This window comes from Oratosquilla oratoria, chromosome 2, assembly GCF_046742065.1.
Source record: "Oratosquilla oratoria isolate Oo_2021 chromosome 2, ASM4674206v1, whole genome shotgun sequence".
NCBI lineage: Eukaryota > Metazoa > Arthropoda > Malacostraca > Stomatopoda > Squillidae > Oratosquilla > Oratosquilla oratoria.
This window is the reverse complement of record NC_134778.1, coordinates 51,820,200-51,847,821: the sequence shown is the minus strand read 5'-3', so window position 1 is coordinate 51,847,821 and position 27,622 is coordinate 51,820,200. Positions and strand designations below refer to the sequence as shown.

At 39.6% G+C, this 27,622-nt stretch overlaps 1 protein-coding gene across 4 annotated transcripts in view; it reads left to right on the top strand.

Annotated features, from left to right (window-relative positions):
* Nucleotides 1-3,984: 3,984 nt before the first annotated feature.
* Nucleotides 3,985-27,622, top strand: part of LOC143038663 (uncharacterized) — an 88,435-nt gene continuing 64,797 nt past the window's right edge. For 2 of the 4 annotated variants that reach the window (XR_012967592.1, XR_012967590.1), the window contains exon 1: nucleotides 3,985-4,291. Coding sequence is in view for 1 of the 4 variants with exons in the window: in XM_076208181.1 (XP_076064296.1) it covers nucleotides 19,718-20,182 (465 nt within the window). In the remaining 3 variants the exon portion in view is untranslated. Of the gene's footprint in view, nucleotides 4,292-19,674; nucleotides 21,219-26,942; nucleotides 27,051-27,622 lie in introns of those variants that run through there. The other 2 variants (XR_012967591.1, XM_076208181.1) reach the window with 2 other exon arrangements.

The following is a 27,622-nucleotide window of genomic DNA, read 5'->3' as shown; positions in this document are numbered from 1 at the left end:
ACAGAGAGAGATAGACAGAAAAAAGAGAGAGGAAGAGAGACAAATAGATAGAGAGAAAAAGAGAGAGAAAAGGGGAGACAGACAGAGAGAGAGAGAGAGTGCAAGAGGAATAAAAGTAAGGATTGAGAGAAAGAGAAAAAGGAGGAGTTACATGGACAAACGAACAGCAACAGACCTACTGGTCCCCAAAAGGCTGTTTCGTTACTTAATCTAAATCTATCTAGAAGTAAAATAATACTAGACGGGGATTTGTGGTTAAGTAAAATGTCCCTATAATCTATCTAGAAGTAAAATCATTCTAGTCGGGGATTTGTAGTTAAGTAAATGTCGAGACGTCTTTGAATACCTCTGCAGTGGAACAGTCAATGACGTTGGATAGTAGACCATTGCATATATCAACAACGCGATTGAAGAAAGAGTATTTGGCCAAGTCTGTTTGAAAACGCTTACCTACAATCTTGCATCCATTAGTCCTAGTTACGTTAGAGGTGTCAGTTTTTAAAATATTTGTCCACATCCATGTTTTCAATTCCTTTGATGATTTTGAAGACCTCAATTAGGTTCCCTTTCATTCACCTTTTCGAGACTAAACAAATTAAGTTCCCTTGGGCGCTCTTCGTATGGCTTGTTCTTCAACCTTAGAATGAGCTTTGCTACTCTGCGTTGTACTTTTTCTAACTTTTGTATATCCTTCTTGTAGTATGGAGACCAGCACTGTCCGCAGTATTCTAGGTTGTGCCTGACTAGGGCATTATAGAGATTAAGAATATTTTTTTTTCATTTCTAAACTCGAAAACTCTACCTATAAATCCAATTAATTTGTTTGCAGTATTAATAACCTCTGAGCACTGTTTGTTTGGTTTGAGATCATTTAAAATCACAACACCAAGGTCTTTCTCATGTTCTACACTAGCTAATTGCACACCATTCATTATGTAGTTAACCTGGACATTACTGTTACCAATATGAAGCACTTTACATTTATCTATATTGAAAAACATGTGGGAGTTTGCCGCCCATTCGTATAAAGTATTCAAATAATTTTGCAATTCTTGTTGTTGCTGTGTCATCTGCGATTTTGGATAATTTGCACTTTATATTTTCATCTAGATCATTAATGTATACAAGAAAAAAGTATAGGACCTAAGACTGAGCCCTGAGGCACCCCACTTGATACAATACGCCAGTCTGAACTTTTTTTCCGTTCAGAACAACACATTGATTACTATCAGCCATTCTGAAATCCTTCGGCGAATATGTCCTACTATATCATGGGATTCTAGTTTATTTAGTAACCTTCTATGTGGGACTTTATCGAAATATTTTTGCAAATGAAGATATATAACATCAACTGCCCTCCCTTCTTCGTACATACCGTAGGCTAAATATCTTACAGGAAGTCCAGAAGGTTTGTCAGACACGAGCACTTATTACGGAATCCATGTTGTGAATCTCTAATAATGTTTTTCTCCAAGAATTCTACAATTTTGTCTCTCAGGATACACTCCATTAGTTTACAGACAATTGATGTAAGGCTAATAGGCCGATAGTTACCAGGATTGAATTTGTCACCGCTTTTGAATAAGGGTACAACATTTGCTAGTTTCCACTCTTGTACAACTGAGATTATAAAGAAAAGTTGAAAATCACACTATGGGGTTTACAAATTTCTTCTTTGACTTCCTTGGGTATTCTCGGATCAATTTGATATGGTCCAGGCGATTTGTTTAATTTAATTTTGTCAATAACACACTTTACATCACATTCTTCAATATCCATATCTAGTAGGCGTGTAGAGGCTGTCCGTCCTGGTGAGACTGACTGTTCGTTTCGTTTCTGCTGTTCTAAATAGTGAAGTCAGACGCAAAATAATCATTCAGTATGTCTGCCATTGCCCTCTCTTCTGTTACTATTTCCCCCGTCGTTGATATAAAGGGGCCATGGTACTCTTAAGAACTTTTTTGTCCCTGATATATCTGAAAAATTCTTTAGGGTTTTCTTTGCATTTGGAGGCAATATAGTGTTCTTGTGATTTCCTGCTAGCTTAATGGGCTTCTTAGGTTCTCGACGGCAATCTTCGTACTCCGATCTATCTGCTTGGCTAGGGGTTGATTTGTATCTCCTGTGCGCACGTTTTTTGGCTAGCAAATTATTTCTTATGTTGACATTCCACCATTTTGGTTTTGTATTACTTGATGGGCGTCTGTCACGCATTGGAACACATTCGTCAACGTTTTTTTTTTTTTTTGAGTACATTACTGAATATGGCCCAAGGAGGAAGAAGAGGAGGGAGGAAGAAGAGAAGTGAAGTTTAAAGATCCCTCTCCTCCCTCCCCTTCTCCCATCCCTTACCTTCGCCATGCCATGGTCTCCGCACCTTCTTCCCTCTTCCACCCTCACTCTCACCTTACCCTCTGATCCCGTTTCCTTCAACATAGAGACGAGTTCCATATATTTTCGTTTCGTTTGTAGCTAGATGATTTTACTGAGCTGGTGATGGTATAAACATTCACGGACTGAAGAAGATCACGATCTGAAGAGAGCTCCTTAGCTGATAAAATCACCTGGCGTTGGTCAGGACATTTATAAAATGCATAATCATAGAGAAGGGCTTGCTCTAAACTGTCTTGTTTATCATCGATTCCGACCCTCTTTCACTGAAACTCCAAACGACCATGTTTGATATGCCATTCACTGTCCCAAGGAATACATACGATTCAGTGGCGATTCTAGGACTATGAAAGTGGGAGGGCCAGCTGAAAAACTGGGGCGGCCATGGCCCTTCCAGGCACCCCCTAGAATCGCCACTGCGTGTGACGCCGTGACGCGGTCGGTACTGCAGTAGTATTTACCAAGGTGTGTGTGTGTGTGTATATATATATATATACATATATATATATATATATATATATATATATATAATTTAAGAATAGGATGTAAAAAAACAACTGGGGTGCCAACCTGGGGGCCAGCTGAAAAACGGGGGGGGGGGCATGGCCCTTCCAGGCCTCCCCCCTAGAATCGCCACTGATATGATTGCCTTGTGAATACGAGGAAGAGTGTCACGCGCAATGCAATGAGTTAATCGGAACGGGCTGGAGGGCAGTGCTGCAAACAAGTAAAAATGGTAAAGTATGGGAATCATTTACAAGAACATGGCATAATTAACGATTAGTCTTTGTGCGCTGGTGGCATAACTGGAAATGAGCTAGTCTCGCATTCGCTTAGTTGAGGGTTCGAATCCTGCACTCTTCTCTGATTCTCAGTAGCCACTGTTACCTGTCCCAAGAGTCCAAGCACAAAGGGCAAAGGTGATGGCTTCGGCCACAGCTATTCAGCGCCTCCTTGTGTAGGCTCTTCACCTAACTAGCGTGGTAACGACTAGTTCATACTGTATTGCTGATGCAGTAGCTAGCACCCATGGTTACTCATGTCTCTGCTCAATGTGTTTCCCTTGGGTGAATGAATTATTCTAGTAGCAGCCATAACAAATTACAAAGTCATGAATAGGAGTGGTAATCGAACGCACAGGGAGTTTACCTTGAATAAAATCGCCAGGTGGCAATTAGGGCGTATGTGCAAGTCGTAATTATCAGTAAAAGGGTTAATCCAAACATATCTTACCCTTTCACACTGCAGGAACCTTCGAATAAAATCGCCCGACGGGTGTCCGTGACCGTATGCATTCCTGCGCAGTTGAGCATAGTGACATTTGGCATCTTGTCTCACGTGTTCTACTGAGCTACCGGCGAGACTAACCATCCGGAGCGCTGTCAGACGTACGATACCAAAAAGGTGAAATCAACAATTTTGTTAAAAACAAAAAACTATAAAATATAATAGAAAATTTCACATACATATAAAGTAACTGAAAATAGAAAATAGAATTTAGTTATGAAATATTTAATGAGTTGTTATATGATGTGTTGTACGAAGTGATACCTCGTCTGAAGGTACTGCATTTGCAATCAGCTGTTCAGTGTAGTTTGGACATTGTGGCGAGAGGAGTATATGTCGCTTCATTTGGACCCACGCATCCACATAAAGTTGGGAGAATTGAGTGATAGATGATTAAATTTGTATATTTAAGAATAGATCTGAGTAGACAGTATATTAATATAAATCGAGTGATTATAATAGTGTGATGGTGATAGTTGATCTAGCTCTGTGGAAAAGTTATTCTTGTTTCGAAAGAAATTAAGTGGACGCAGTGTACATTTACCACGGATTAATTTTATAATTGCTGGATACTGGACTGGATCGCTTACCCTTGGATTGATTCATCAGAAAGGTAGGTGTGTTGGTGTTAATCAGCTTAGGTTCAATGTGTGACCTCAAGATCCTACCCTGCGCAGAATGAAGTTTGGCGCTGTCCAGAACAATATCTATGCTGCTATCGTAGCCAACGGATAAATGGATCTGAAAATTGATCATCGTATCGATTGTACTTCATCTTATTGAAAGCATATACAAACTATGCGTTTATTGTTGCTTGATTAATCGTATATTGATGCAAATTATTTTTGGAGGTAAATACTACAGCCCCTTGTAACTGTCACTGTCAACAAGACGTTCAGAATTGGGCCGCTAGTAATCATAGCGGAACCTTGTATAGGGTCAAATCACAGGTCATTTGATGTGTAGCCATCGAGTGGGAAGTACTATCAATTGCACTCTCGTGGCGGAGGTGGGTTGAACGCAAAAATTTGTGTATATGTAACTCGAGCATACAAATATAAGAAAGTTGCGTATAACTTATATCTCTTGATAGCGCAATGGGTTAAATCAATGGTCACTTGTTACGTGTGAGCGGAAGTTCGAATCCTTCGCTTGACCACGTATTTTTGTTTGTATGTATGCTTCCGTTGAGTTCCCCAACGTTGTTGGCTTATGATTAAAGTGAATTGTTATTGATATGTATATATATATATACAGTATATATATATATACAGTATATATATATATACAGTATATATATATATATATATATATATGTATATATACATATATAAACAGTATATATATATATGTATATATATATATATATATATATATATATATATTTGTGTGTGTGTGTGTGTGTGTGTGTGTGTGTGTGTGTGTGTGTGTGTGCACAACACTGAATGGGTTCCACTGAACAGATTTACATTTATCAACCACAATTCACTATAATTCTAAGCCAATAACATCGAGAAATGCCTCCTCGAGTTTCTCGATGTTGATGGCTTAGAATTTAAGTGAATTGTGGTTGATATATATATATATATATATATATATATATATATATGTATATATATATATATATATATATATATATATATATGTATGTATGTATGTGTGTGTGTGTGTGTATGTATATATGTATATATATGTATATGTATATACTATATATATGATATATGTATATATATGTATATGTATATATATGTGTATATGTATATATATGTATATATACATATACGTATATATATATATATATATATATATATATGTGTGTGTGTGTGTATATAAGTATATTATATATATATATATATATATATATACATATATTCATTTATTGTCTGGATATTTGAGATTTTTGCATTTCAATTTTATTTTCAGTAAAGGCAATATAATTTGCGAAGGAATTTGCTTGTGCACGTTTGCTGCTTGTACTTCGCATATACGATTATTTCGTGTGCGGACGTGTGTGTATGCATGTTCACCTAGGTTTTAATTTTTGGATCACGTGCTGGACTCGTGATCGACAGCTATTTCTATTACGAAAGAGAGCTCAGAGCTCGTATGACCGATCTATGGGTAATGCTGTGACCTTACACGCACACACACACACAACTCCCCGCCCACGAGAGTTGGAGTAACGACTCGAAGCGCAGCGATACCGAAATTATTTCAGTCCTGGGCAGGATTCGAACTCGGACCGCCGTAGTGACAGTCAGGGACTCTATCAACCGCGCCACCGAGTCGTTAGTGTGTGTGTGTGTGTGTGTCCGTGCGCGTACTTGCGTATGTGTACGTATGTGTGTGCGTGCGTTCATGAATGTGTATGAATGTGTGATTTACCATGGTCTTTGGATCACGTGTTGGACTCGTGATCGACAGCCATTTCCCTCCCGAAAGAGAGCTCTGAACTCATATATGACGTATCTATGAGTGGGTTTTTTTTTTCCATTTTACGGCATGCAGAATTTTTTCACCAAATTTTCGCCAGTAATACAGATTATAGTGCTGAATACGAACATAACATTTATTTTGTGGAGAAATGGAAGTTGAAAAAAAAAAAAATTGAAATTCAATGCACTAGTATACGCGGCGCAATGCACAAATGATAATATTCATCGGCAATTCATTGGAACTGGGATATGTCAAATTATATATATTTTTAAACAAATCCTCATTTCTATTTTGTTTCCGCCACATATATTCACAGATATACGAGTCTAGCATCTGACGGTGAGTACAGCAATGTTTTTTTTTTTTTAATTTTTATTTCTATGTTTTAAGGCGTGCCATGTACTCTCAATTTCTTGAATGTGCGCTCCGCTGGTTGGGTTAGGTTAGGTTTAGTTTGGTTTGTTTAGGTTATATTTGGTTAGGTTTGGTTTAGGTTTGGTTAGGTCAGGTTTGGTTAGGTTAGGTTAGGTTAGGTTTGGTCAGGTTATATTTGGTTAGGTTAGATTAGGTTAGATAAGGTTAGGTAACAACCACTTCAAGTTATATTCCACATCCATCCTCTTCACGGTCTCTTCACATACTGTCGCGTAACGCCCAACTTCGCTATGGAGTCGGCTAGCGCGTACTTGCGCTTCGCAAAATAGTGAGCATTAAATTTCCATTTTTTCAACTTCCTTTCATTTCTCCACAAAATAAATGTTATATTCGTATTCAGCACTAAAATCTGTATTATTGGCGAAAATTTGGTGAAAAAATTCCGCATGCCGTAAAATGGAAAAGAACCCTATGGGTAATACTGTGACGTTACACGCACACACACACCCAACTCCCCGCCCACGAGAGTTGGAGCAACAACCCGCAGCGTAGCGATACTGAAATTGTTTTAGCCCTGGGCAGGATTCGAACCCGAACCTCTGTAGTGGCAGCCGGGAGCTCAGCCAACTGCGTGTGTGTGTGCGAGCGTGCGTTCGTGATATATATATATATATATATATATATATATATATATATATAAATATATATATCGTGTGTGTGTGTGTGTGTATGTACAACCCGAACGCTTCGTGTAATGTAACCGTTGTATTTAAAGAAAAATAAGATGCATACGCGCGCGCGCACACACACACGGTTGGTAGAGTCCGTGACTGTCACTACGGTAGTCCGGGTTCGAATACTGCCCAGGGCTGAAATAATTTCAGTATCGCTGAGCTTCGAGTCGTTACTCCAACTCTCGTGGGCGGGGTGTTGGGTGTGTGTGTACGGGTAAGGTCACGGCATTACCCATAGATCGGTCATACGAGCTCTGAGCTCTCTTCCGAGAGGGAAATAGCTGTCGGTCACGAGTCCAACATGTGTTCCAAAGACCAAGGTGAATCACACACACACACACACACACACACACACACACACACACACACACACACACACACACACACACACACACACACACACACACACACACACTCGACGGCCCAGTGGTAGCGTTCGCAACCGCTGTTACTGCGGTCCGAGTTCGAATCCCTCCCAGGGCTGAAATAATTTCAGTATCGCTGCTCTGTGAGTTGTTACTCCAACTCTCTTGGGCAGGGAGTTGGGTGTGTGTGCGTGTAAGGTCACAGCATTACTCATAGATCGGTCATATATGAGTTCTGAACTCTCATTCGGGACCATGGTGAATAGCACATACACACAAACGAACACACATATGTAATATGTATGGAATTAATTGTAGAATCCCCCCCTCCCCCCGCACACACATTGATCGATAAAAGTCCGAAATGCACCGCCGTCACTCTGTGCCGTCACTCAGGTCATGGCAACTTTTTTTTTTATATTGTTATTACTCAGTTTACGGTTTAGGAGCATGAATGGTCAGCTTAGGTTACTACTATCACCACCTTTAAAATGCTCAGGCACACGCCCTCGCTTAGGTCATGGTAACGTTTTTTATTTCTCATTAATGCTCCCAAGCCGTAAACAGAGTTAAGAAAAGAAGAAAAAAAAGAAAAAAAAAAGAAAAAGAAAAAAAAAATTGCAATGATTTGAGGGATGGCGAAGAGCGACGGTGGAGCACTTCGGACCTTTATTGAACAATTTGTGTGTTGACGGGGGCTATTCAACAATTGATCCTATGTGTGTATATATATATATGTATATATATATAATATATATATATATATATATATATATATATATGTAGATACACACGCACACACACACATATATCAATCAATCAATCATTCAAATCAGCCATCCTGAGTCCACACACACACACACACACACACACACACACACACACACACACACACACACACACACACACACACACACACACACACACACATATCAATCAATCATTCAAATCAGCCATCCTGGGTCCACTGCTGAACAAAGGCCTCCTTCATAGCATTCCATGATTCACACGACCGCGCCATCCTCTGCCACGTCACTCCTGCAAACCTGTCGATCTCGTCTCTCCACCTCCTGTCTGGTCTCCCTCTTCCACGCTTCCTATCTCGCGGCGTCCACTCAGTAACACACTTGCTTCATCGTTCATCAGTCGTTCGCACTAACCTACCTGCCCAATTCCACTTCCTTTCTTTCACCGCCTCCACAATATCTTTCACTCTAGTCTGCTCTCTCACCCAACTTGCTCTCTTTCGGTCTCTCAGCGTTATTCCCATCATTGATCTCTCCATTCTGGCAGAATGCATTCGTTGTAAACTTTACGTTTCAAACATAAAGGTAGAGAGCCTCTCAGGATTTTATTATACTTACCAAACACTTTCCAACCAATCGTAATGCGTCTCTTTATTTCATTATCATGATCTTTCGTCACTTTCACCATCTGCCCTAGATAATTATACTCCCCATTTTCTTCAAGACTCTCACCATCCATTACAATCTCTTTACTTTGAACTTTCGTGTTAAACATTCCTTTGGTTTTACTCTTATTAATTTTTAAACCTACTTTGAGACTTTCCTAGTCTAGATCACTCAGCATACCTTGCAAGTCTTCTGCTCTTTCTGAAATAAGAATAATGTCATCAGCAAATCTTAGGTGGTTCAAATATTCACCATTAATTTTCAAACCTTTCTTTTCCCATCTCAATCTTCTGAAAATATCTTCCAAGCAAGCTGTAAATAGTTTGGGTGAAATTGTATTGCCTTGCCGTTCTCCTTTCTAGATCTTGATCTTTTCTGTATCTTTATGTAGTCGAATTGCAGCAGCACCTTTCGCATAGATCTTTTCTAAAACTCTTACGATCTGTTCGTTTGTACCCTGATTGCGTAGCGAGTTTAATATTGCTATTTGTTCTACCGAGTCAGAGGCCTTCTCGTAATCTACAAAAGCTAAACACAGGAGTATATTGTATTCTGTCGTTTTCTCGATTAGTTGGTTTATCGCCTGCAAATGGTCTAGAGTCGAGTATCCGCTCCTAAAGCCTGCCTGTTCTCTCGGTTGGTTTCCATCTAAAACTTGACTTAGTCTATTTGTAAGGATCTTGGAGAATACTTTATATACGTTTGATAGCAAGCTAATCGGTCGATAGTTACTAAGGTCCTTCTGGTCTCCTTTTTTATGAAGCAAAATTACTATAGCATTGCACCACGCATCAGGAACGCTTTCTTGACGTAAGCACTGGGTGTACAACTGAGCTAATCTAATATGAACTAATTTTCCTGCGTCTTTCAACAGATCTATCGATATACCATCTTCCCCAGGTGCTTTTCCTCGTTTCATAGTTTTTAGAGCAAATTCTACTTCCTTTGTAATCTCTAGTGATGCAAAAAACAAAAAAACAAAAAAAACAAAAAAACGTTTTTTTTTTACCGCAAGTTAAAAAAAACTTGTTTTTTTATTATTTGTTTTACACGTCCAAATTTGTTCAGATATTAAATATCAAGTATATGAAAACAAGTGTAAGTACTTGATTCATCCCTCCACATATGCGTATCTACCTTATCCAAAGAAACATCAGACACAGTATAAAATTAAACAAGTAATTGACCTTTTTAATCAGGACTCAGATGCTGCAACAACTGTAGATACTGTATATGGGCCAATATGGCTACCTTACAAAATTTACTTTAATATAATCTTCAAAGATTAAAACTCCAAATTTCCTTGTCATGAATGGTTAAACATACACATAAAATATGATATACAATAAGGTATGCACAAATTAATCATGGTCTATGGGCCTTGGAAAAAAACAAACACGAAAACATCAATTATTTTTGTCAATTTCTTTTTTATATAAAAATGTTATATACTGTATATATATATATATATATATATATATATGTATATATATGTATGTATATATAAGTATGTATATATATATATATATATATATATATATATTTTTTGAGTTGCATCTATAGACTCAACTACTGCCTTCGACGAGTAAAGCTCTTGGTAAAATTCTTCTACTCTTTTTACCATTCTGTCCCTCCATTTCTCCATTTCTATCTTTCAAACATATCATTTGCTGTTTTCGTAAAGCATGTCTGCGCTCGATCACTTTGATACTTTTACCTTTCCGAATAGTTTCCTCTATTTCATCCAATTTTCTCTTTCTTTTCTCTAATCTCTGCCTTTTATTGATAAGCTTGTTAAGTTCTACTCTTTCTATTTCGTCTCTCCTGCTTTTAATCTGCATGGTCCTTCTTCTTTTAATTAGGTCATTTGTTGCTTTGGAGTATTTGTTTTCTCTGATGTTTTTTGTACATCTTACTTTCTCTGCCGATTCCCTAATGATATTCATTAAATTCAAATTAATATCTTCCACGGTATCCTCGTTTGTTCTTAGAGCTTCAAATCTATTTCTAATTTCTAACTGAAATTTCTGCTTATTATCCTTAACCTTTGCAAGGCAGATTTTCTTTCTCAAAATCAGTTTATTTCTCTCGGCTCTGAAATTGAATTTATCTGTGCAACCTACCATTCTATGGTCACTACCTATGTTTACTTTATGACCGTAACATTGTTAATTTTTCTGTTCTCATCTCCTAATATCAAGTCTATTTCGTTCTTTGTTGTTCCATTTGTACTTCACGTCCATTTACGACCTACACGCTTTTGGAAGAAAGATTTCATTATCCTCATGTTGTAGTTCTCTGCAAAATTGACCAAAATCTCACCTGTGCCATTTCTTTCACCTACTCCAAACTTCCCAATGCACGTCTCATCTCCCATCTTCCCTACTTTAGCATCAAAGTCTCCTATTACCAACTTGTACTTACTTTTTTCTTGATCAATTACCTGACTTTAATCATCATAGAACGACTCAATTTCATCATCTGAACTCTGTGAAGTTGGTGCATAAACCTGAACTATTTTTAGAGTGTACCTATTACACAGCCTAATCACAATCCAAGCTACCCTGTCAGACAGACTACTGAATTTGACTACGTTACCAGCAACCTCTCGGTTGATCAAGAATCCTACTCCACTGGATCTTTCTTTGTCCGTACCTCTATAGTAGAACAGGTTGTGACCATCTTGTAATTGTATCAGCTTTTCTTCCGTTTTTCGGAATTCGCTCAGTCCTACGATGTCCCACTTGATGCTGTCTAGTTCTTCCATTAAGCTTTCCAGCCTGTGTGAACTTCTGAGAGACTTCTTACGTTGTAAATATAGATCTTCATTTTCTTCATGTTGTTTAATGTCCAAGACTTTGATCTTTGATCTGCTTGTGTATATATATATATATATATATATATATATATATATAGTATATATATATATATATATACTAGAGTCATACAATGTACTCATATGCTATTGAGAATTCTTTATTACTCTTTAGAAATATATAGGAAGTAAAGGCATATTGACGAAGGGAATAGAACGGGCAATTTAAAATGTTAAACTCGGTTATACATATTTGTCTGCGGCATTGTGTATAACTCGGCCTGCAAAAATATAATTTAAATCCCCGAACGGGTTAACCAAGTTAGCGTTTAATCCCCGGATATCACTCAACTGAATGAAATTGTCTAGTGATGGGAAGTATGTGGGTTACATGTGTGTATGTGATATATATTTATCTGAAAGTGACCTCGCGGTAGGAGGCACTTAGCAGCGGTCAAAGCAGTTACTTGGTATACCTGCCGGACAGCTATAGTAAATCGTAGTTATCTGTCGCTACTTTGAATGAGCCCGGGTATTCGTAGTTGCAAGACGAGGTCGTTGTGGATCTTGTGGAAATAGATTCAATTTGGAAGTAGGTAGAAACAACTTTGCCAACCGTGTAGTTAATGAATGGAATAAACTTCCTGCACAGGTTGTTGTTGTTGTTGTCGTTCCCTAAACTGTCTGTCCGAGCAGTCCCGTCTCCCCAAGGAAGGCCACAGCCGAAACTGGGTTTTCCCACAAATCCTTTATAGAGTGTATGTTGTGTTGTTTGCGTGCATGATTGTGTATAATGCAGTCTTCCATTATGTGTTGTACGGTATGGGGTGAAGTGTTACATCCTGGGCAGCTGTTCACAACACGGTCGTCCAGCCTCTTCTGGTAGCTTAGAAGTGCTGGGTGGTGACCGCATCGCAGTCTGGCCAAGTGGACTCTGTCCTTTCGTGGGAGAGAGGATTCAGAAGGGTGGATATCAGGGGGTCTGGCATGCAGCAGTGTGTTGTCTTTCAGTGTGTTAATGGAGCGGTGAGTGATATGATTATGAATATGTTTCCGGAGGCTGGTATTTTGGTGGTTGTGGAGGAAGAGAAGAGAGTACCTGTGCGTAATAAAGGTCTTTGGGTGTAGTTTTAATGTTTCTTGGTGTGTGTGGGTGTGCTGCTATGTAGTGTAGCTGGTGTGATGTGTTTGTGGTGGCTGCAGCAAGTGTTTGTGTGCCTCTCATGTCGAGGTGGTCCTTGACTTTGAGGACTTTTGTTTCATGGTGTAAATGGTCTGTAGGTGATGTATTTGTGCAGCCTGTAATTGTTTTTAGGGCTTTGTTTTGTATGATTTGAAGGGTGTTGTGGTGTGTCTCACTGAGATTAGGAGCCCATGCAGGACTCGCATAATTCATCACTGAGCGTATGCATTGTTTGTATATTGTTATATTAGTTTCTTTGTTTTGTCCAAATGTTGTTCCAGTGATTGACTTAAGTGCGTTAAGTCTAGGTGTGCATTTGTTTTTTATGTTTGTGAGGTGTTGTTTGAAAGACATGGATGTATCGTATGTTACACCAAGAATATTCTCTGTGTGTTTGTGTGTGGTATTAGAGTGTTGTTGATGTAGAGATGAGGTATGTATTTGTGTTCTTTTGTCCAGTTGGTGAGAAGTGTTGCTGTAGATTTGGTTGGAGCTATTTTGAGTCTGTTTGTGATGAACCATGTGTTGAGTGTGTCAAGGTAAGGCTGGATTATTTCTGCAGCTTTGTCTGTGTTACGATGTGTGCATGTGATTGTTATGTCGTCTGCGTAGGAAGAGATTTGTATTTCTGAGGTGTCTGGCGTGGGTAAGTCATGCATGTATAGATTAAATAATGTGGGGGATAGAACTGAGCCCTGTGGTACTCCGTTCTTAATGTTTCTGATGTGCGATGATTGGCCATTATATGACACATGAGCATTCCTGCCTGCCAGATAATTGGCCAGCCATCTTTTGGTGTTATTGTGCTTGTCTGTGTTATATATTTTATTTGTTAGGTTGTGGCGGGGGATAGCATCAAAAGCTTTACTAATGTCCAATGTTATAAGAAGTGTTCTGTGGTGGGGCCTATCTGAATTGATGCCATCTTAAAATTCTTTGTGTGAGGTTTGTCAGAAGAGTGTTTGTGGAGTGTAGTGGCCTAAAACCGTGTTGTGAGTCAGCAAGGGGAATATATGGTGTGACAAGTTTAAGTATTAGGCGTTCAATGACTTTAGAGGGGGTGCAGAGAAGTGTGATTGGGCGGTGCGATGTTGGGATTGTTGGGTCTTTGTTCGGTTTTGGAATGGTGATTATTTTACCATGCTTCCAGATGTCGGGTATAGTGTTTGTGTGAATAGCTGTAGTTTGCAATGTTTGTGAGTGCGTGTGTACCTTGTGGTCCAATGTGTTTTAGGTGGATGTTGCTTATGTTATCAGGGCCACAGGCAGATGAGTGCTTGAGATTATGCATTATGAGTTTTGTCTGACTGTCTATGCTCTACGCAGATGGCACCGATCCTGCACAGGTAGTGCAATGTAGTTCAGTTCGAAGCTTTAAGAATCATTTAGATAAATACCTAAGTAAGATGCTGTAATGATTATAATTTATCTTATATTATTTGTTTTTGTTTTGTTATCATTTGTCTGTCTGATTTTTATTTATTATTAGTTATATGTCAATTTATTATTATTTACTATTTACCTGTTTGTTTATTATTTAACTATACCTATGCATTTATTTATGTATTTTATTTGTTATTTACATTATCATAGTTTTTTATTTATTATTTTATTATTAATATGATTTTTTTTTCGCATCCGACCTAGATATGGATCAAAAGGTCTCCTGTCGGCATGCTCCGCCTTTGTAATCCTTTGTAATATTAGGTCACTGACAGTAAAGCAAGTGCTTGTGACCTTTCGTAGTGACGCAAATGCGAATTGATCTAGATAGAATTTAACCCCATGGGTCCTTTCAGGCCGAATAAAATTGTTTAGCACCTACCAGAAAAATAAAAGGTTCGAATAACTGCTGAGTTGTAATACGCTTGTACCAGCGGGGGTGCCGCGAAGTGAAATCAATTAGCTGGGCGGACGTCAGAATAAGCCCATGGGGAAAAGTAATTCCTATTGATAAGCTAATCAGGCTGGACAGGGGCATGACCTTAGGGGTATGACTATATATAGAATTTTCAATGTAATTCCGGAATTATATATGGTAGCGTGTCATATGGATAGGAGGCAATAGAAGGAACTCCGTGCCCTAAAAGAGTCCTCGTTATATGGATCTAATTTTACTTTCTACGTTATATTTTGGGAAGAAGGGATCGTAGAGTGTGTGAGGATTTGTTCTTGTGTATTTTCTATCTACCTTTCCTTCTTTCTTTGTGTGTGTGTGTGTGTTTGTTAACGCAGAGCATTTCTCCTTTCGTGGAGACATTATTCTCATATGTTAGAGGGATATCTGATCTAGTTCAGTCGTCGTACCACTGGAAGTGGGTGTTACCGGGACGAGGGTCAGATATCTATGCACTCAATTTAGGACAGGATAACTCAACTGTTCTATGCTAATTTGACCCCAAGGAATAACTTGGTATGTGTGCCAAATTCGCACACATCCTGAAAACTACCAATGTAAGGTGGCCGCCGATAGCCAAGTTGAAAATATAATTTCTTGAACTACTTGCCACAAAAGTAAATACAATACCCCATTTAAGGGATTTTTGGGGTGTGTGGAATACATTAGAGACATCAGTTTCATGATTGAAGGCAAAGGGATCAAGTTAGGGTGAAGGTCATGGTCAAAATTCACCAAAAATGACAAAACATTTTCTTTTACAGACACCGAAAAAAAAAAAAAAAAAAAAAAAATCCTCAACCTCAAACATGAAATCAAGGAGTTGGGAACCCTATATAATCTAAGAGGACACAAGAAAACAAGCATTTGATTCATATAAAGAAATTGTATTTTCAGCCATACTACATGTATTAGATCAGTGGAATACTGAAAAATGAAAAATACAAAACGACACTTACTACTTTAGAAGGCAGCAATATCATTATGCGTATGGTGAACGTTGTTCAGGCAGTGATAGGATTTTTACAAGAATCATCCTTGCATTTTCAGTACTTGAAGCAATGGATCCCAGCCACCCGGCAGGGACACATTCTTGCGTGGACACTTGCCACACATACAAGGATATGGCAAACCTTGTTTTGAGATCACAATGTCAGGGACTAGTAAATTGTTTCTAAGCATTTAAAATCAGGGCACCATCTTTAAATAGGGTTTGAACCCAGAGCTGTTGTTGGTAATAGCTTCGAAGGGTATGTTTTTTTTCCATTAGCTGAACTTGAATCCACAGGTGACGTATATTTCCAATGAAACTTGCGGGTGCCTTTTTCTTAACTATATTTGGTACTTAAAAATACAACGACGTAGATTCACTCAGAATCTACTTTTACCTTCAACCGCCACTCCTGGGTCCAGTCTTGGTTTTTATATAGTTCAAGTGCTGAGGTCAGCATCCGGAGAGGGGAGTTAACAGTTTCACAATTTCAATTCATTTGTTTGTTACAAATGGTAGGTTTAAACATGTCATATTATGATAAAATTATATTATGTGGTTATTTCTTGTGATTTATTTGGAGATGTGGTGTATGTGTTTGAAGCTACGTTCTTGGCTACTTAGCCATTATCACGCATTGATCATGTGATGGTCGCTTGTTTTAGGGCGTGGATGGGCGTTCGCTCGTATGTGTGTTGTAATGTACTTTTCCATGGGTAATGGTTGTAATATATAAAGTTATAGATGAGGTGACTATCACATGGAATGATGAGCGGTGAAGGGGGTGCCCAAACTTTATATATATTGGGAGTATGACACGATACCTGTTGTGAACCTTAGTAGGAGTTGAGGGGGAGTGTTATTCATAAATTTATGGGAGTGTAGTCAAGTAGGTATGACATGCTCATTTGTTCACCAAGGGATGGTAGTTTTTAAAGTGGGGTATCCAACTCCAGTTTTCTTTAAAATTAGTTCACGCTTGGTTCCATCTATTTTCACTTTTCTCTTTTCTGGGAGATCGTTTGAAATATTGTGTCAGTTCTAATGTGATGGAGTTTGACTCCTTTCTGTGAGTTGCACTTTCTCCACTGTCACGGAAAGGGACTCTTTTCTGTGAGTTAACACTTTTGGAGTGGTAACGAGTTATAAAGGGGGAAGATATAACATTTCTTGGAGAGACGATGTTCCCCAGGTTTACGTGTGTATTACATGTATACTATAATGAACATAATAATTATTTTGTATTGAATTCTAACTAAATAAGTACAAATAAGGGTCACCATGAATATATATTGGTGATTTTATCCTAGGATATTCTGTGTGGTTAGGAAATATATAAGTAATGAGTATTTCTTTTTCTCGTATTGTATGTGTGTATGGGGGTGTTATGGTCTTACCCAGCGCGTTCGAGGAACAGGATTAGTAGGGCAAGGGAATGAGGGCTATAGCGATTGATGGGAATGTGGGTGTGGAGAATTGCAGTGTGTCTATTATGTCTGGGTGGTGTTTAGCCAAACAACATAGTCTTGTTGATTGAGAGAGACTTTTGGGGGTGTTAGGGGTGTTGGGAGGGGTGAAATAGAGTCAAAGATGGAGCTGAAATTCCAAGTAAGAATGTGGTGGTGTTTGGAGTGGAAGTTTGTGCCGTCAAAATATACAGTATTTGGCATGATTCGGGGATCAAGACAGATCCACTGATTGATTTCTGCCAAATTGAGGGATTGTCTTCACAAATTACTGAAACGAGGGTGGTTCGTGAAAAAAAACGGGCCATGTTAATGTGTGCGTGTAGTGTCTTTTCGTTTTTTTTTTTTTTTTTTGTACTGGTAGCTTTGGTGTTATGGTTTGGTTTATGTATGAAGATTCTGTGGTGCGATAGAAACGGAAAAGGTAGTCAGGGCAAACATGGATTTGCATAGAGTAGAGTTTCTCAACCTTTTACCCTTGCATAACCTTTAAAATAAATTGCATATCTCAAGGAACCCCTGCGCAATATATATATACATATATATATATATCTATATATATATATATATATATATATATATATATGTATATATATATATATATATATATATGATATATATATATATACCATATCTCTCATTTTATTTCTATCGTAATAATAGGTTAGATAGGATGATGTCTATATTACATTATTACAATAACCTTTTGCGGAACCCTGGTTGAGAAACGCTGGTATAGAGGTCAGGCGAGGGAATGTAGGAATACCAGTGACCGTCGTTAGATGTGATAATGGTAGTGGGTTGAATATCGAAGGTAATCGTCGAATTCTCGTAAGTATATGGGAATGGAATTATATTCCAACCTGTGAATCTCCTTTGGGAGTCGAGGGGAATATGTGCTCTGATTGCATCTGTACTTAGCGTTGTTTCAATAAGGGGATAATACTTGTGCAGTTGTTCGATGGGAAAAATGCTCTTTAGGTGGAGGTTTCTCAATGAAATGGAGAGTGCATTTTTTAATTCACCTATTTCTGTGTTTGCTTATTTCATTGAGATTGTGTAGTATGTGAACATTTCTAGCTCGGAAAATCGGGAGGACCGAACGAGAGAATATTCGTGAAGTTGTGCGACACGGTCTAAGAGAGCGTTAACTGAACTTGCTAACTTTTGTGAGTTTGGGAGTCCAATAGGACATGTTTTCCCATCTTTTAGGAATCAGGAGGCCATAGTATCGATGCGTTGTTGCACGTTACCTATCTGTTTCTTCAGCTTGACTGGGGTATGTGAGGTGTTCTCTAGTAAAATAAGTGCTACTTTACCTTGCCTAATTGTATCCCATACAGCAGGCATATGGATATTCTTTCTCCTACATGTGTCTGGTGAAACTACTATGTTTTGGTCTGGAAGTGCACCAGGTGTGGTTGTGGTTATAACTGCTTTCGCCTGGTAAGATAATCACTTTGGTGTTGGTGAGAAGTCGTGTGTTAAGGGAGGGGGGGATGATGGAGCGGTGTTGTCTGACTTGGGTTGGGAAAGGTGTCGTAATGTAGTAGGTATCTCCTGATATTGACTCAGGGGTTTGCGACAGCATCCTGTGCGATGTTGATGTCAGCAGATGCTGAAGTGGGCAAACTAGGTTGCAAGCAAGGTGTTGTAAAACTCCGGTAGGGTGAAGTGGGGGTGGGTACTGAGTATCTCAGTGTTATAGGCCATGGGCCAGAGGGTCAAAAATACGTTTTTGCTTCCATTAAGAGGCATTAATGCCCATTATATTTTTCTGAGAGAACTATGTCTGTTGGTCACAAAAAAGTTGGGTGGACCTCTCTGAGTGGCAGCTTTTTGGTAAATTCAGACCTATTTCCGTAAGTACTGTCTAGACCATTTTTACCCGTATTCGCATAAAAAATTGAGGGATTATCAGTACTTTGCTACTTACTACGTCACCATTTGGCCACACAATGGGGCATGTCCTATATTTGAAAGGTAATTAAAATACCTGTATAAATGTGTTCATATTGCCAATATAGGATACATGTTCATCCATACAAGGGTATCCAGAATCCACATTTCGTTGGAAACACGAGACAGTTTTGTGACAAATTTTAGAGAGTAAAAAAATAACCTATATAATTAAATATATAAAGCAAGTTAACGTTATATAATTAAGATAGTATAAGTTTAGCTATAACACTCGGATGCTGAGGCGAAGTTCTATAGTGAAGAGCAAGATGGAAAGAATGTGCTTGAATACTAATATAAACTATCACGAGTAATCCAATTCATTGACATGCTCTTTTCGTTATATAGTTTTTCTCCTTTCAGGTGAACCTGACAATACAGCACAGTTGAGGTGAAAACTGGCGACATGGTAAGCAAAGACGAGAAGGAAGAAAGGCCTCCACGGAAGCATCGTCAGATTGAGTTGTCTGGACAGCAATGTGCTATATGTGGAGCTTCGGGAGAAGTTATGAAGTGCAAGGACTTCGAGTCATGGTGCTCTATCCTCAATGCGGCGAAACAACATGACAATGAAACCATTTTGCAACACTCAAAAGCAACAGAGGTTCCAGATGTGTACTACCATTCGAAATGCAGAAAAAACATTCATCCGCAAGTAAAAAACTTCAACAGCTTGAATCACGATACACACCAACAATGGACCAAGACAGCAATCCTTCCGCATCAACAAAAAATAGACCAGGATCATTGCGACGAAATACTGAAACACCCCAAAACAGAGTTTATAGTAAAGTTTGCATTTTTTTGCGACAAAGTTTCGAAATACACAAGAAATTCAAATACACGAGAGCCACTGATCCAATCTGTGTAACTGAGATCAGATGACACCGTGAGAAAAATACCTGAGCAAAAATTAGACAAAAAGATTTTGGCCATTACTTCGAGAAACATAGTCGCAGCTGAAGCTCACTACCACAAAAGTTGTTATCGAGAATACACCTGAATCAGACCTATCCCACACAAAGGCAACGCAGTTGAGGACATACTTGATAAAACAAGAAGAAGCATTTGGTTTGTTATTTGAATACATAAGGAAAGACATCTTCACTGGCACACATGCTGTACCACTAACACATCTGACGGGAGTATTTGTCGCTAAGGTGCAAGAATTCGCCATTAGAGATGTGAAGCTTAAAACAAAAAATCACATGTGGAGAAGACTGGAAAGGGAGTTTGGTGGCAGCCTGGAGATGGTGTCTGATGAACGTGGCCGAGTAATAGTCATGCCAGATCACATCTGAAGATCCACACTGGCCAAAGAAAATATGCGTTTGTTCCTTGAAAATCAGGCACTCAAGCAGAATGACAAAAACCCACTTCTCAAAACCTGCGCTCTAAGTTTGCGGGATGATCCTTCAGTTGCTTCAAACAGGTAGCCTGGAAAGTCAACCTACTTCTGCATCACAGCGATTGATTCTGTCGTTCGGTCAGGACTACATATATACTGTAAGTGGCGGTACCCCAAAAAAAACGTTAAGTATATTCTGTTGGCGTCGGCAGTTAAATCATTAACCGGAAACGTTGAAATGATAAAGCAGCTGAATAGGTTGGGACATGCTATATCATACAGTCAGCTCCAAGAACTTGACACTGCATGGTGGCTACAAAAGCTTGCCAATGATACCTTCCAATATACTACATACAAATGACACAACTGGAAGCAGACCACCCGGCAGTCTACCAGCACTATTTGAACGGTGGCTTCAACACACAGATGAGTGACACCAATCCATTCGGAAGGATCGCTGTCGATCAAACGATAGAAGAAACTGCGAATAGAGATACTCAAACACCAGGAGAAACAAGAGGATACAGCTTAAAGTGTGGAGCCGTCAGTCGCTACTACCTAAGTGTCGGAGCATCTGCCTCCGTAACCTACGAGACATGACACAAGCACATTCCTCCAGTGTCATCCATGTGGATCTTGAGCCATCTCGAATTCGCAGAGATGAATGTGATGTTCAATCACTAACGGGTTTGATTGAGGACACCTGGATAAATCCTTTCAAAGAAAATGACATAAGCAACCTCTCTACTGGAGTTGTGGCATCTCCTGAGGTACGCAGTGATCTTCTAGAAGCAAAGAATAAAGGTGATGCAGCCTATGAATCATTTGTGCAAGAGAGACTGAGTGCCGATCGTTCAACAACAATAGTATTCTACGATCGACTCCCGAAACTGACATTCAAGACGTTTGGAAGTACGAGGAAATCGAAGAAGACTAGGGTATCAAAAAAGGAAATATCTCTGAAAGCTGACCACAGATTATTTGGGCATATGTTGCTGGTTGCATCAAGCAGAAACCTAGATATGCAGGAAGCGTTAAAGCACCCTTTAGGACCACTTCCCTAAGCCTTAGCAAACTCAGATGGCACGATGAAAAGAACCAAGAAAGCAGCTCTGGCGAGGAACTTGGAACGAAGGGTAACAACAGCTGACACAATCCTTACCCCATCAGCTTGTATTTTGGATGGAATGACACTGCTTCACAAAGCGAATGGTGATGGCAAGACGTTCTCTGAGTTGGCGATCAATCATTTTCTCATCAATTCTGCATATTTCATCTGGGAGCAAGCGGATTGATGTCGTCTTTGATCTATACAAAGATGTGTCCATCAAAAATGCAGAAAGAGACACGAGAATGTCGGACACAGGGATATTATTCTCTATAATAACTCCAGGTCACAAGATACGACAATGGCGGAGACTTCTGAGGTGTTCTACAAAGTAAGACTGCTTTGACGCAGTTCCTAGCTGAAGAGTGGATGACACCAGACTATATATATATATATAAAACTTGGCGATGTTGAGATGCATGGTGCAGTTGGTGATGAATGTGTGAAGTTGAACAACCGAGCCAGGAACCCAAGCCTGAGAACCACTCACGAGGAAGCAGACTGCAGGATCCTGCTTCACGCCAAACATGCTTCGTAGGACTTTAATGCAATCATAATTTCATCTGAGGACACTGATGTTTTCATCTTGTGCCTTGCTTTCAACAATGAATTCGAGAATACCTTCATCAGATGTGAAACCAGCAATCAAATCAGATACATAGACGTTACAAGACTGGCATTGCAAGTCGGCAAGGATGTGTGTTCTGCTCTCATAGGATTGCACGCATATACAGGCTGTGATTCTGTGAGCTGCTTCGCTGAACAAGGAAAAGTTTCACCTCTCAAACTTATCCAGCAGAGTATGGAGTTGTGTTAGACAATGAAACAAGTCGGACAGGAATGGGGGCTTTCAGAAGAGTTATTCGGTAAAATCCAGCAATTCACATGCCAGATGTATGTATCAAAGACGACAGTAACCGACATCAATGAGCTTCGATACCACCTCTTCAGGCTAAAGAAAGGAAATGTAGAATCTGGACAACTGCCTCCATGTAAGGATTGCCTGTACCAGCATGCTGCTCATGCAAACTACCAAGCTCTCTGACGACACGCTCTCCAAGCCTCTCCTATCATTCCCAGTCCTGTAGGACGTGGTTGGTCAATGGAAGATGGGCAGCTCGCAGTGACGTGGAGGTATGGATCTCCTGCTCCTGAAATGGTCATTGAGTTCCTTGCTTGCAAGTGCAAGAAATCCTGTACATTCCCAGCTTGCCAGTGTCTGGTGAATGGGCTCAGATGCACCCCAGTATGCACACTCCAAGGGTGCCAGAATATGGCAGATGATGATGATGACGCTGAGCTGGAATACAGTTTTGATGATGGTGATGGATTAGAAGAAATCACAGACATTGATGACGACAAAGTGTGCCAAGTCGGCAATTAACATAGCCAAATGAATACCTCAATAAACAAAATAAATAATGGAAAAGTCAATAAATATTGCATGCAAGTGTCAATACGTATTTGCATCAATCTTAAACGCTGGCAAAAATAAAGTTTGTGCTCCTATCTAAAATTTGTCAGGTGTTTAGTGTTTCCCCCCAAAAATAGTGAAGTTTGGATGCCCTTGTATAGGTGAAAATACATTTTATATTGACAATTTAAACACTATTATACAGGAATTTAAATTACCTTTCAAATTATATAGGACATGATATAGCCCCATTGTGTGGACAAATTGTGATGTAGTAAGTAGCAAAGTACTGACAATCCCTCAATTTTCTTATGCGAATAATGGTAAAAATGGTCTAGAGAGTACTTATGGAAATAGGTCTGAATTTATCAAGAAGCTGCCACTCCAAAAGGTCCACCCAACTTTTTCGTGACCCACATAGTTCTCTCAGAGAAACATATTGGGCATTAGTCTTAATGGAAGCAAAAAGTTGTTTGGCCCATGGCCTATTACCTAAATTGAGGCTAGCAGGGTTTGTATCTAATGTAATATTGTGATTGGCTAAGAATTCTATTCCTAAAATGCCATCACATTCAAGGGTCCAGTCTTTGACTACATAGAAAGTAGTGGGTGGGAATGGATTATTTATGGTGGTTATGGGTGGTTTTATAGTTGAAGTGAAGTCTCAGTGAGCGCCACCTAGCATGGTCCCTGTAAGGTGTGGGGTAGTCACCTAATTGTGCACATATGGGCTGTGAAAGTACAATAATCTTTGTATCTGTATCCGTTAGGAATGCGCATAGGATATTCCCTATTGTGCCCCTGTTGTAAGTTGAGAGGTGCCTTTGTTGTTGGTTGAGGGGTTGTGGTCGTGGCGTGGGAGATGGTGATTGTGTTCTTGGTGTGGGTGTTATTTGATGGGGGTTTTGAGCACTGAACATTGTCTGATTTGTGGGTTGGGTCTGGAAATTGTTTGGTGGTTTGGTTGGTTGTAGTTTTTATCTGAATAGTTATAGGAGTTGCATAAGGAACGTATCTATAACTTTGATGGCCTATCCTGCCTGATTGCTACCTACGTTAGCTGAGTGGTTGTAAAAGTTGTTGGTTGTATGTTGTATGTAGGGGGGTCTTGATTGATTGTTGGGCTCTGCAGTCTGCATCTGAGTGTGAAGATGTATTGTCAATAGAACACATTGCATTCTGCCTTGAGCGTTGTCTTCAGTCCTGAATATTGTGTGAATTAGACTTGTGAAAATCACACCAGGTGGTGCCAAGGTGGTTTTTAAATGGTGTTTTTGTGTTACAGGGGTTAGGGTTAGTCGGTGTGTTGTTTATGGAGGATATTGTGTTTATCCTGGCTGGTTGGGCTTTGATGAATTTATACCGCACTTATCTGATATGTCAAGGATGTATTTAGATGGGGGAGGATTCATTTATGTTAATGTCAAATCGCTGGGTCTCTCACAACTTATGGGCAATGCCATGAAAAATATGACGAGCTCAAGGAATTTTGCTACGTCTTCTCCCTTGATTGTTAGTTGAGACTCATGGGGTGGTATTGTTGGATGAAGATCTGATTATTTTAGAAACCTCTGGTACTTTTGCCACGATGGAGTGGAATGAGGAGGAGGGGGTTACGCATGAACTGTGAATTTGAATAGGAAATGGAAATTATTTTGAGGCCTATTGCTGAGTAGTTTCCTAAGTTCTGATTGTGTTCAAGGTTGATTTGGAGCTTGGGTAGAGCTGATGGTGATAGGAGTGTAGGGTGAGTTGCATATGTTCTGGTTATCGTTTGGGGTTTGGGTTGTGGTGTCCTCCGGTCTGTTATTCTGGTTTATTAGTACTGCATCTATGGACGTAAGCAGATTTCGGGCAGCCGACTGTGATTGGGTATTGCGTGACATAGTGCAAATGAAATATAATTTCCAAAAAAACAAAAAAACAAACAAACAATAAAATTAGCTATAAAAATGGTAATGGTGATAAAATTATTTCAGAGTATTTACGATTTATAATAGCAGAATGGGAAAGTTAGAATTACCTAATCTTCATCCTTCCAGGTATATGATTCTTTGGGAAGGAAAGTTGGCTGGATGATGGGGTATTGTCTTTAGTGGGTTGTTTCTAGAAATTAAATATTTATATTGTTAGAATATGAGGGATATTTTCTTAAAGGTGGTTTGAGTTATATTTATAATTTAAGAATGTGTTTAAGATAGGGTAGAATTTGATTAATTGGTAGTTTTAAAGAAAACCTGTGGAGTGGGAGTTTCGTCCCAGCTTGGATTGGAGTGGAGGAGTGTGTGTTGTCGTCAGGTTAGGGCGCCGTGGAGAAAGGTCACTTCCGCTTGATATGGATCGTAATGGCTCGGTGTGAATCGCTAGGGCTTGGTAGAGATCGGCACCGGCTCCCCAGTGAGTCCCTCCCTTATGATGGTGGTGGTGCCGAAGTGGCGGTGTCTTCCAGGTGATAAATCAGCTGGGCAGGTCGGGAGGCGACCGCGGGCTGATTTGAGTTCCCTGGAGATGGCCCCGCTCCAGGGATGGGGGTTGCGTCCCTCTCTCGGATTGGTGGTTGTAGTTTGGCACCAATTTAGCACCAACGATATGCACTATGGTGTCGTTGTTGTGAGGGGTAGTGGTTCCACAATGCCGTGCGGGCAGTAGTCACTTCACGAGGGTTAATAGAATCACTCAGCGCTAGTTTCACATGTACTTAGATTTGTGAACGGGATCGAGTTTAACAGGTCTGTTTGGGTTAGGCTGACGTGTCATTTAGTGAGTAGTACTATGTCGTAGTTGAACGAAGCTTTTTGTTGTACCATCAACACGAGGCACCTGAGTGAACTAGGAATAATATAGGAAGGGCCACTGGGATTATTCCTTTTGTATGGGTGAAGCGTTTATCAACTGGGGCACTGGTGGGTCAATGTCCGTACACGAAAACACTAACTCCAGTTTCTGAAGAGGGCTAGGTAGCTTACGCTGCCACCAGTGAATCCACAGGTGGCGTGTATTTCCAATTAAACTCGCGGATGGCCTTTTCTTAACTATATTTGGTATTTTAAAATACAACGACGTAGATTCACCCGGAATCTACTTTCACCTTCAACTGCCACTTCTGGGTACGGTCTTGGATTTTACTCAGTTTAAATGCTGAGGTCAGCATCCGGAGAGAGGAGTTAACAATTTCACAATTTCAATCCTAATGTTTGTTACAAATGGGAGGTTTAAACATATGTCATATTATATTAGAATTAGATATGTGGTTATTTCTTGTGATTTAATTTGTGTTCAGGTTTATTTGGAGATGTGGTGTATATGTGTGTTTGAAGCTATGTTCTTGGCTACTTAGCCATTATCACGCACTGATCATGTGATGGTCGCTTGTCTTAGGGCGTGGATGGGTGTTCGTTTGTAATGTGTGTTGTAATGTAGTTTTCCATGGATAATGGTTGTAATATGTAAGGTTATAGGTAATGGTTATAAAGTGCAAGGAGTGCTCAAAAAATCCATCCTGAGGGCACTACAGTCAAATGTAGCAAGACGCAAGTCATCAAATGTCTGCAAGCCTGGTGATGGTTTGAGACGACCAAGAATGTTTCTGCCATTTGTATTGCACTTTCAGTTGTGGACACTCAAAACTCAGGATCAGAGAGGAATTTCCTGGTTTGCGGACAGCGTTCAGTGATCCAATTTTAGTTGATATCTTGCTGGTTGTATCGCACTCAGTCAGTGCATGGAGTGGTAATATTGATTTTTTCATTTCTGAGTTACAGATGAGCGAGAGTTCTTGGAGGCCTAAATCTCTCCAACTGACAGTGATGCGATGTAGCAGACCCACAAAGACATCTATGTCACCTAATGACATTGTCAGGTATGTAGGTTTTTCCCGATGAGTGAGAATGCCTTGCATATGGAACATCACCCTGTCATCTGTTTCCTCATGAGTGCAGTGAAGCCGAGGGAATGGGGATGCACAACCAGCTGATACAAACCTTGCCTGTGGTGATATAGCAAGATATAGAGGTTTGGTGCCTGGTAGTTGGTGGTGAGCCACTCCACATAGAATGCCTGGAGAGGTGCATTGATGTAAGATGACCAAAGGTTCCCTAATACCACTAGAACATTTTGGTTTGGTGATATCAAGGACACCCATGTCTTTTGACTTTCCTCTTCTCTTCCCCATTCTTGATGCTGTCCTCTCTGTAAATGTCAAAAACAATGTGAATCTCATCACAGTTGTGCCCTGCTTTGGTGATCATAGATGTCAAAGCAGTAGCAAATCCATGGGATGTTTTACCAGGTGGATCAAGCTTCTTTAAGGGAACCTCTCTCATCAAGGCCTTGAAGTCAATAAGAATGACATGGGTTTGCGGGGAGGTTTCTGGCCCCTTTTTATCCGTTAGTGGGCGCAACTTCAGCATCATTATTAATATTGTATTGAAATAGCTTTTAA